Source organism: Zosterops lateralis (assembly GCF_965231275.1).
Source record: "Zosterops lateralis genome assembly, chromosome: 15".
Classification (NCBI taxonomy): domain Eukaryota; kingdom Metazoa; phylum Chordata; class Aves; order Passeriformes; family Zosteropidae; genus Zosterops; species Zosterops lateralis.
The window spans coordinates 1,240,737-1,252,060 of NC_139775.1; the positions used below are offsets into that span (position 1 = coordinate 1,240,737).

General features: G+C 54.4%; 2 protein-coding genes across 3 annotated transcripts; one reads left to right on the forward strand and one right to left on the reverse strand.

Moving 5' to 3' along the window:
• Positions 1-1,552: 1,552 nt before the first annotated feature.
• On the forward strand, positions 1,553-3,512 carry RASD1 (ras related dexamethasone induced 1). 2 transcript variants are annotated; one of them, XM_083872925.1, is made up of 2 exons: positions 1,553-1,940; positions 2,185-3,512. In XM_083872925.1, the coding sequence occupies exons 1-2, from the start codon at positions 1,655-1,657 to the stop codon at positions 2,733-2,735; spliced, it is 837 nt and encodes a 278-aa protein (XP_083729051.1). In that variant the 5' UTR covers positions 1,553-1,654; the 3' UTR covers positions 2,736-3,512. The 2 variants fall into 2 exon arrangements, with proteins under 2 accessions (XP_083729051.1, XP_083729052.1); XM_083872926.1 differs by having other exon boundaries at positions 2,256-2,492.
• A 1,391-nt stretch (positions 3,513-4,903) lies between these two features.
• MED9 (mediator complex subunit 9) lies at positions 4,904-9,197 on the reverse strand (the record flags this gene model as incomplete). The annotated part of the gene is made up of 2 exons (XM_083872933.1): positions 4,904-5,688; positions 9,061-9,197. The coding sequence occupies 2 exons, from the start codon at positions 9,195-9,197 to the stop codon at positions 5,472-5,474; spliced, it is 354 nt and encodes a 117-aa protein (XP_083729059.1). The 3' UTR covers positions 4,904-5,471.
• Between the last annotated feature and the right edge of the window lie 2,127 nt (positions 9,198-11,324).

Here is an 11,324-nt window from a genome sequence, read left to right on the forward strand (position 1 = left end):
AAGCTCAACACCACCCATTTTCCAAGAGCTGCTGATGAAAGGCACCACTCTACCCCAGTCTGTGTGTTCTGGCTGTCCCTGAGGTCCCTCTCTATGTTGTAGGTGAGCCTTCTGCTGCCCCAAACCTTATTAAAGCATCATCTTTAGCTAATTTTTTTTTTTTTGGTTGATGCAGGTTTTTTTTAATGTATTGTATTGTACTGTATTTTTATCATAGAACAGGCTGGGTTGGAAGGGACCTTAAAGCTTATCTTGTACCACCCCTTGCCATGGGCAGGGACACCTTTCACTGGACCAGTTTGTTCCAAGTCCCGTGCTACCTGGCCTTGAACACTTCCAGCATGGGGTACAGCCACTCTGGGCAACTCATTCCAGTGCCTCACCACCCTCAGAGGGAAGACTTTCTTCTGAATATTCCATCTAATTATGCCATCTGTTAGTGTGAAGGCATTCCTCCTTGTCCTGTCACTCCAGCCCTTGTCCAAAGTCCCTCTCCATCTCTTTTGGAGCACCTTTAGGCCCTGGAAGGGGGTCTCCGGAGCCTTCTATTCCCCAGGCTGACTGTTCCCAGTTCTCCCATTCCCATTCGCGGCCCTGCTCGCGCTGCCGCCGGCCGGACTCTCGCCTGTCCCCTAGCGGGGAGAACCGGCGCTGCAGCAGCACTGGGATCAGGACCGGGACCGGGACCGGGACCAGAGTCAGGGTCGGGGTCAAGGAAAGCCGCCGTCCCAAGAGCCTCCGTCAAGGTGTCACCTCGCGGCCCCCAGCCCCCGGTGGGACCGAGATTTCTCTCTGCTCCCGGCTCCGCGCAACCGGAGCTCGCACCGAACGGGGTCTTTCCTCCGGTCCTTCGGGCATTTGCACCGGGCAAGTGTAAACGGAATGAAAACCACGGCAGGGAATAGCCTGGGACCGTCTGCACCCCCCCGCCCCAGGTTCCTGCCGCTCGGGGTCACCCCACTTCCCGACCACCGGGAGCCCCGATTCGGCTGCGGGCGCCGGGAGCCCGCCCCGGGCTGAGAACGGGACGGGTACAAAGCACAGGGACCCCGTGCTGAGGCGCAAAGAGATCTGTTCGCAAGCGGGACTGTGAAAGGCACCGGGAGTGCGAGCGAGTCTGCGAGCGGGAGTTCGAAACACCCCGGTTCCAAGCGGGCTGCGAACGGGACCGGGCTGTGAATCTCCGAGAGCGCAAACCGGGATGGGAACGGGATCTGTCTGCGCAACCCCGGGAGCGCGAAACGGGGGCGGGAAAGGGACCGGGCTGCGCAGCAGCGGGAGTGCGAACGGGGCTGCGAACGGGACAAGGCTGCCAAGCACACGGAGACCCAGCCGGGCTGCGAGCGGGACCAGGCAGCCGAGCCCCAGGCGTGCGGACGGGGCTGCGGACGGGAGCGCTGCGCGCAGCCCGGAGCCCGGCGGGGGGCGCGGGCCGGGCCGGGCGCGGAGCCGGGCGCTGACTCAGCCGCCGCCGCCCCGGGCCGTGACGCGCCGAGGGGCGGTCGCTGCTGGCTCCATATAAGGCGGCGGCCGCCGTGCAGAGCTCACACCGACCCTTCTTGAGAGGGAAGAGGGGTTGAGCAGTCGGGCAGGCAGCGCCTTCCTCCTTCTCTTCCTCTCCTTCTCGGCGCAAGCTGCACTTTTGCCGGCGTCAATGAAACTGGCAGCGATGATCAAGAAGATGTGTCCAAGCGAGGCCGAGCTGAGCATCCCCGCCAAGAACTGCTACCGCATGGTCATCCTGGGCTCCTCCAAGGTGGGCAAGACGGCCATCGTCTCTCGCTTCCTCACCGGCCGCTTCGAGGAGCAGTACACGCCCACCATCGAGGACTTCCACCGCAAGTTCTACAGCATCCGTGGCGAGGTGTACCAGCTCGACATCCTGGACACCTCGGGCAACCACCCCTTCCCAGCCATGCGCCGCCTCTCCATCCTCACAGGTACTTGTCAAGAGGTCCCTCTGCCAGATTCCTGCTCGGTTTGGGGATGTTTTTGCAGTCCAGGGAGGAGGGAGATACGGTTTTGTGTGTTCAAGTGGTTGGGCAGCTCTTCTTGGTGGACTGGAGGATGCAGGACCTAGGTGCTGCCTGGTCCTTCTTTCTCCAAGCCTCTACTTGGCTTAGGAGTGGGTGTCTCTGTGTCCCCATCCCTGCAACCGTCCCAACGTTCCCTCTTTGTCCCCAGGAGACGTGTTCATCCTCGTGTTCAGCCTGGACAACCGAGACTCCTTCGAGGAGGTGCAGCGCCTGAAGCAGCAAATCCTGGAGACCAAGTCGTGCCTGAAGAACAAAACCAAGGAGAACATAGAGGTGCCCCTGGTCATCTGCGGCAACAAGGGCGACCGGGACTTTTACCGGGAGGTGCAGCCCCGGGAGATTGAGCAGCTGGTGGGAGGGGACCCCAAAAAATGTGCTTACTTCGAGATCTCAGCCAAGAGGAACAGCAGCCTGGACCAGATGTTCCAGGCGCTCTTCGCCATGGCCAAGCTGCCCAGCGAGATGAGCCCCGACCTGCACCGCAAGGTCTCGGTCCAGTACTGCGACATCCTGCACAAGAAGGCGCTGAAAGGCAAAAAGCTGCTGAAGGAGGGGGGCCGGGGCGGCACGGAGGAGGCGTACGGCATCGTGGCCCCCTTCGCCCAGCGGCCCAGCGTGCACAGTGACCTCATGTACATCCGGGAGAAAGCCATCGGCGGCGGGCACGGCAAGGAGAAGGATCGCTGCGTGATCAGCTAGGAGCCCCCGCTCGCCACAGGGAGGAAGGAAGGAGAGAAGGAAAGGAAGAGGGAAAGATGCTCGTTTCCGAATTGACTTTGGGCAGGTGCCCACCCGGGCAGAGAGAGAGTGTCGCCTCTCCCCCAGCCTCCCTCCTCCCGCTTTCATCATCTCCCTCCCTGGGGGAGCATTTTGGGAGCGAGGGATGTGAAGGGGGAGGCTTTGGAGGGCAGGAGGGGATGTCACTGGGAACAGCCTCCTCCTCTGGGCAAAGAGATGGGGAAAGGGTGAGCTGCTGGGCAGCCAGGTGGGAGGATGAGTGTGGAGGGCACAGACCTTGGTGTTTCTTTCCCTCCCAAACCACCCAGCCTCAGGCACTGCCCTCAGGAGGGAGGGCAGGGGCCTGCCAGCACCTGCCTGGGGCTTTGGGGTTGGTTCTTGGTTTGGGTTGGGTTTTTTTTTCGAACTTGAGAAGCTGTGCACGGACTTTGGCTCTGTGTTGTGTGCTCATCTGTGTCTGCAAAACACATGCAGAAGACACTTCTAAGCTGTTGCAAAGACATTGCAGAGTTACAGCCCCAATGGACCAAAAACCTGACTCTTGTTTACATTTGTCTTGTTTGATTTGCAAGATTTGGGGGTTGGGGGGAGGGGGGGAGCAGGAAGGGTTTTACAAAATAAAATAATAGGCACTTTATGTAGGTATTGTTTGTCATTGACATGAACAAAAAATCTTCAAGTGTTTCTACTGTGAGTGAAACTTGATGTTTTATTTTTTCTACAAATTAATAAAATCTTTTTAAAAATTACACCTGTGGGTTCGCTTTGCTTCCTTGCCCTGTCCCATAGCAGAGCCTGCTAAACAGAAGGCCTGAACTCCGAGATGACAAAACCAACCTCCCACTGGAGCCCTGTATTGCCCCATTTTTCTCCGACTCCCAGTGCAAAGGTTCCCGCCTCTGCAAGCCGCCGGGATTTTGCCACACAGGGTAACGAGGGGCCAGGCGGGGAGTTACTCACTCCGACAGGTCACTGAGCCAGCACTCTTTCCTCACTCCACTACGCCGAGTGACGGTGCTGCCAGCCCCACACACGGCGGGCAGTGGCATGTCACTGCCTGCAATCACCCAGCAAACTGACATCACTTCGTTGTAAAGAGCTGATTGTGTTTCATGCTCTTTGCCGATTAACTAAGCACACTTTAATGATGTCAACACAGACTGATTCATTGGCACCCCAGCTGGGATATTGTTTTTACTCTGCAATATGAGTAGAGGAAGTACTTTGCTCGAAAGGTCACCTTTACATCTGATGGTTTTTAATCTCTCCCCAATAACAAGTTGCAGTAATCATTGCTGGAAGTGAAAGGGAAACAGGCTGGCTCTCCAAAGAAAGCTTTTCCCAGCTCCAGCTTCTCCCCCAGCTCATTTTCAACCTCCGCTTCCCCCTCATGCACCAGAACAGATCTGTGTTTAGTACATATTAATGGCAAAAAAATCCTCACATTGAAGCCACAAAACAACGGTGGAGGGCGAGACTGCAAAGCAAACCCTCTCAGTTTCGCTTGAAACTTGGATTCAAGTTGACAGAGTTAACTTGTTCCTGAACTAAGTGCCAGACATTTCTTTGGCAACAAGTTATTTCTTCCAGCTCTGCCTATGCCTGGTTTCACAGGAACAGCAACTGGCAAAAGAATGGAAAACATCGTCCAGGCATGAGACACAGGAATTTATTGAGCTGGGACAGGCAATTGCTGGTAGAAAGGTAATTTCAGTAATAAAAAATGTGTACATTGTGCTTTGTTTATCTCAGTGTTCTGCTTTACTCAGAGTTTACACACTGGCACCTTCTCAAAGAAAGTACTAGTACAGTATCACAGTGGGGACAGAGAAAATCTCTGAGCTACAGGTGAGTTACAACCATCCCACTGAGCAGAATTACCTGTTCCAGCTGCTCGAATGTTTGTGGTTGTGGGAAGCCCCTGGATGTGGAACTCACCTGTCCTGTTGAGCCTGACTTTAGTATGGAGTAACTAAAAGCTTTTATAATTTATGCTCTTTGTTTTGATTGTTGCCCTTCCTCTGTTTTAAGAGGGAAAGACATTGGAGCTGGGCCCAGAATCCCATGTGCTGCCAACATCCTGCCCCTGCTCTGCCCACATCCACTAAGTGAACACACAACAGGGGCAGTTTGGAAGTTATAAATCTTTATTTGACTCATCTCAGACACAACCACCAATTGTTTAAAAAGAGAAATACAGAAGTAATTGAAAGCAATCACTCCTCTTCCAACACACAGGGAATGGAAAGTGTACCAGAGACTCTTTCCAGGAGCAGGGCCAAACAGTTCATGCTTCCCTCTTATGTTCCTTTCTGATGTTTGGCCACTTTTAAATAATAAAAAATAAATGCAGAAATGCCTGCTTTTTCACTAGCAGGTACTTTGACCCTTAGTAAGGAGAAAGCAAAACATCTCCTGCTTGTTTGAATGTAAAAAGGAAGAACCCCACCCAGAGAGACAACAGAAGATGGGATATATAAGTGCACAGTCCTGCAGCTGATCAAGGGAACGTGCTGCTGCCGTTGTCCCAGGAGAGCACACAGTGTCCTGGCTCAGTGTCACACACCCATGGTGCACACAGGCACAACACCACAGCCCTGTAACCACAAAACCTAAAGAAAGAAACGCCAACTTCTGCCACCCTGTTCAGCCTGGATAGGAGGTATCTCAGACCCAGAGAGTGGAGCTGTGTCTTTCCTACTCCTTGGGGATTTCAAACATGCAAAGGCTCTTGTACTTCTGCAGCAGCTCGTTTTTGGTCCGGACCTGCTCCCGCAGGTTCTGCAGCTGCTGCTGCTGCTGCTCTGGGCTCACCCCGATGCCAGGCATGGAGCTGATCAGCTTCCTCATCTCCTGGAACTTGTTCTTGAGCTCATTCAGTACCTGGTGAACATCCTGGCTGTCCTTGTCCATGCTGCAGAGGAGAGAAAACCAAGACACTGTGAATTATCCTATTGAAAACACTGTAATTTCCAATACAACCAGGGTTTAAATTGGAATTCACTGGTAAAATTTCTCTTGGTATCTAGTTATACACACCTGATTCACCTATCCCAATAAAATGACACAGATGTATATAGACTGGGTAGCTTAGGGGCAAACTGGTTTCCTGCAAATCTCCAGCACACAATCCAATCACCTCAGGATGCATTAATCAGGTTAGGAGCTGCTCTGCAGCTTTCAAACATCACCCTGGAGCAGGCTAAATTCTCCCTCTGAACTCCTGCACCTCTCCTTGGGGAAGGTACGATTGCATATGTGTTGTGTGTAGTCACCTGGAAAAAAAGATCTCAGTCTCACCCGTGACCTGTTGCTGCTGTAATACAAAAAAATCAATGCAGTCAAACAGCTTGACAGCAGAAAACAGAAACTATTTCCCAAAGTATCACAGAGTGTCCAAAGGCAGAGAAAATGGTACTTGGGAGCTTTAAAAGGAGTCTCTGGGGATTTAAACTTAATAAAAGAGAAGCAGTGGGGTTCTTTTGGGTTGATTTGGGATGTTTTTTTAAGAGCAGCAGAATTGGCTCTGCAGCCAGCTCTGTGCTTTTCAAGGCTCAGTGCTGTCTGAGGCAGCGTCTGCCCTTGAACCCTCATTAGTATCTGACTCAGCTTTGTTAGCACCAGCAAGAAGTTTTACTGATTCCAGGCAAAAGCAAGTCCCTGCTTCCAGGCTGCCTGTTAATAGGGAGAGCAGGATTCTAATGGTCTTTGAAAAACTGGGAGCCTGTTCAATAGCCAGACCTAAAAATAAATCTGCTTGGCATGACCAGGGCAGAGAAGTGCTCGATTATAACTTTGGGGAATCGTGACATGGCTGAGAGCAAAACTTTTAAGCAGATGGCTGCCGCTTGCTTCAAAAGCCTGTTGGAACAAAATATTCATTATTCCCTTCTAAATAAAACTGCAGCTGGTACTATAATGTCTCCCCATTATGCAGGCACTCAGGGCCAGGTCGGCAGTGGAAAAATACAGAAACACACGCAACCAACCCCATGGCACATCTGGGGAGGGATGGGGTGACACTGCCTTTCATTCACCACAGCTGCAGGCTGGCTTTGACAGAGGTGTCCTCCCCACATCTCATCCCCATCCCCACTCAAACAGCTGCCTGTTGCCTGGTTGATCCAAAGGGATAAATATTTCAGGGTTGGTGTTTGCTTTTTTTTCCTGATGGTAGTTTTCCTGCTGGATCAAGCCACTGAAGCAATTCCCTGTTTAGGGGTATGGAGAGGTGGGAAGGTGTGGGAAGAGCCTGCAGCTGCCTGTACGAACACAGGGTTCAACACAGCATCCAAACACAGCCTGTACTGATGGACTGGGCACAAAACTTGCCTTAAGGCACAGTGCTCCTCACCACAGCAGCACAACCCATCATCAGTGGAGCCACAGTGGGACCTCAGCAGTGATGCCATTGACTGTACAAGGCCGAAAATATCAGCAGACCATGTTCAGGAAAACTTTCTCCAAACAACAGGAAACAGCACCTGTCCTTGGATGTCAGCAAATTTACGCCACACATCCTTGCTCCGGAGCACAGAGTCACCTTGGAGATGTGTCTTCACGGCTGAGTCAGTGTCAGAACAGCAGGGCTGGGCTCTGCCACTCATGGCAGTGTTAGAGGACAGCCCGTTTGCCATCTGTCAGGGACAGGAGGCACAACATCCCACCGCTGGCCGCCATGGTGCCACCTTTCTGCCACACTGTTCAGCACCTATGTCAGCTCGAGCCACCCAGGCAACGCCCCAGGCGAAGCCAAGGGAGGTGGCTGGGCAGCAGGAGTGGGTGGCTCGGTGGGACAGGCACAAGATATCCCCTGGATTGTCATCTCTGAGTCACTACAACCTGATCACTGACACATCCTAATCAGGGAGGTCTCAGCCTGTGGCTACTGCCCACTTTGGTGATGTACACGCACACACCTGGCAGGGGATTTAGCCTCACTCTGTGGTCTGCACAGATCAGACAGAATCAAGGTCAGAGGGCAACTAGATGGCCTACACCAAGCACAATGGGGAAACTGAGTGAAATTACAGTTGTTTGTGTTCTCATGTCCATTCTGGGCTGGTGTGTCAAAGGTACTCATTCCCATGGACTGGGCTGCTTGGGCTGCAGAACCACTAAGGATAAACCTCCCTCACCTTTCAGACATGCTTGCTCCAAGTGAAACATCAGCTCCTCAACGAGTGCACAGGGAGAGGGCAGGAAGAAAGCAATTCATGCTTCCCATGCCCACTGCGTCACCCTGCAGTGTGTCCAGGTGAGAGCACAGAGCCTGCCTGGATAGATTTCCACAGCAGAGATATCCTATTTCTGGGAATTCAGATGAGCATCTCTGGAGAGGTTTCCCTGGGCCAGAAACACGTCATTTCTCAGGGCCCTTGTACCAACACCTTTCACCTGTACAGTGCTTATCTTGACCTGGGAAGAGAACAGTGTATATCCCACTGAGGAACCCATTCTCCTTTTTACAACTGCCCAGAAATGGGCTGCCTTCCTGACGCACTGCCTGTACTTTCTGTGGCTGTTATCAGCCAAAGAGCATAGTTCTCTGGGGCAATGACCCAGCGGACACACAGTGCTCTGCTCTGGGGTGAGTGGTGGGGCAGTGCACCTGAGCCAGGGGAGCATTGCACTGCTCAGGTGACCCAGACACCACCCAGGGACTGGCATGACTCAGAGGGGAGATGCACTTGGGGTTGCACCAGCTCCCTCCAACACTCTTCCCAGGAACTCCAGCTGAGATAAAAAGAGAAAAGGAGATGCTGGGAGGATGGAGAGCATCACTAGAGGGGTGACCCCCTTGCCCTGCTACCTGTTCAGGGCATCCTGGGGAAGTGGGGGCTAGGAGAGCATCACTTGAGGGAGGATCCAATAGCCCAGCTCCCTGTTCAAGGCATTATGAGGATGCTAAGGATGAGAAAACAACTTAGAGGGAACCCCATAACTCTGCTCCCTGTCCAGGGCACCCCACAGACGCTGTGGTTGGCAGAACATCACTGGAGGGGGAACCCCATTGCCCTGTTCCCATCCAGGGCATCCTGGGGATGCCGGGAGCCGGGTGAGCATCACTGTAGGGGGCATCCCATTGCCTCACTCCCTATTCGGGGCATCCCCCAGGACGCTGTGACTAGGAGAACATCACTGGCGAGGGCACCCCTTGGCCCTGCTCCTCACGCAGGCGCCCCGAGGGCTCTGGTCTGAGGCAGCACCGTCCGAGCGGGGCGGCTGCGGCCGGGCCGCGGTGCCCGGCGGGGCGGGGGATGGCGGCGGCCGCGCCCGCCGTTACCATTTGATGATGTCGTGGACGAGCGGCAGGAAGGAGAACTCCTCCTGCGCGGGCGGCAGCGGCGGCGGTTTCTGCTCGACGGGCGGCTCCGGCGGCGGCGGCTCCTCGGCGGCGCGGCCCGCGGGCCCGGACGCCATGGCGGGCCCGGCAGTGACGGAGCGGGGCGGGCCCGGCCTGGCCCCGCCTCACGGCCCCGGGGCCCGCGGCGAGCGCCCTCAGCCCGCCTGGAGCCGGTCCGGGCCGCGCTGAGGGCTGGGAGTGTGGCCGTGCCCTGCGCCCGCACTGTGATCCCGCTGAGAGCCCAGTGATCCCGCTGAAACTTCCAGTGATCCTCCCCCGAAACCCGCAGTGATCCCCTCAAATGCCTCCGCAGTGATCCCGCCTGTGCCCCAGCAATCCCCTGCGCCTTGCCAGTGATCCGACCTGAGATCCACAGTGATCCCTCCTGAAACCTCCAGTGATCCCCCTGAGAACCCCAGTGATCCCGCTGAAACTTCCAGTGATCCTCCCCCCGCCCCGAAACCCGCAGTGATCCCCTCAGATGCCTCCACAGTGATCCCGTCTTTGCCCCAGTGATCCCCCTGCACTCCGCCAGTGATCCTCCCTGAGATCCACAGTGATCCCCCTGAAACCTCCAGTGATCCCTCCTAAAACCCCCAGAGATCCCTGCCCCGAAACCCCCAGTGATCCCCCAAATGCCTACACAATGATCCCACCTGCATCCCACCAGTGATCACCCCTGGCCCCCTCAGCGATCCCCCTGTGATCCCCAGGGATCCTCCCCTTACACCCCCCAGTGATCCCCCCTCCCGTCCGAGCCCCACACAGGAGGTAGTGGGTTGGAGGAAGGAAAGATGGTGGAGTCCTGCACTGCAAGGGCAGGGTGGGGAGAAGGGGTGCCAGGAACCATCCAAGTGTCCCAGGAGCCATTCAGGGAGCACACAAACCACCCAGAGATCCCAGAAAACATCCGTGTGTGCCAGTAACCATCCAGGGATCACAGAAACTACCCAGCAGCCCCAGGAGCTATCCCCGGGCTGCTCGTGGCTCCCAGCCCCTCAGCACACTTGGATTGGTGTCCTAAGTCTCTATACATCCCTCTCTTTCAAGCCAAATCTGAGGGGAAAATTGTGTTATCCCATGTAAATAACCACAGCAGGGTTATGCTGTCTCTTATATCCCAGCTTTTCACCATGTTTTTTTGTTATTTGATGTCCTCAGTTTGACTTTAATGCAAATGGGAACGATATGGGCTGGATGATAGGGATGTGATCCCTGAAATGCCTTAAGGGCAGATGTTTACATGGGACCAGACTTTCTGCTCAAGGGAGGAAGCATGGCCAGCATCAATTGGAGGGAATGCAAGCTGGAGTGTTGGATGAGAGCCTGGGCTGGAAACTGGAGGAATCTGGAAGAACAGAAGTGTGATGTCAGGGCTGGGACTGCTGTGAAGTTGAGAGAGGGAGAAGAAGGGGGAAAAGGCTGAGAGAGCTGAGGGTGCTCAGCCTGGAGAAGAGAGGACTCTGGGGAGACCTCAGAGCCCCTTCCACTACCTAAAGGGGCTCCAAGAGAGCTGGAGAGGGACTTTGGACAAGGGGAAATTGCTTCCCACTGCCAGAGGGCAAGGTTACCTGGGATATTGGGAAAGAATTCTTCCCTTTGAGGATGAGGCCCTGGCACACGTTGCCCAAAGAAGCTGTGGCTGCCCCATTCCTGGAAGTGTCCAAAGCCAGGCTGGACAAAGTTTGAAGCAATCAGGTCTAGGAGTCCCTGCCCATGGCAAGGAATTGGAAGGAGGTGATCTTTAAAATCCTTTCCAACCCAAACCATCCCGGGATTCTGTGAAGAAATGGAGCTCTGGTGTGACTGACCTGCAGGAGGAAGAGGTGGCTCGGGATGGTGAGTGGTCAAGGCTGGGAGAGGGAAGGTGGTGCCCCTCTGCACCAAGCAGCCTCAGTTTGCTTCAGTGAAGAGCTGCCTCTGTGTTCAAACCCCTGTACCCACACAAAGCATCACAGCATGGATAATACCAGCCACAGTTGAGAGCTTTTATTCCTGGTTTGGCTTAGACAAAACGCATGATTTAATTTTTCATTTGAAATAGGCCTCCCTGCTCAATTGTTATAGGCTGAGGAGGACTGGGAAGGCAATTTTCTTTTTTAAACCAATTTCTTTCTGAAAACAAACAGAGGCTATTTATACATCTAATGAGAATGCTGGCAACCATTTAAGTGGGGGGTATTGGCTGTTTGCTCTAAATATAG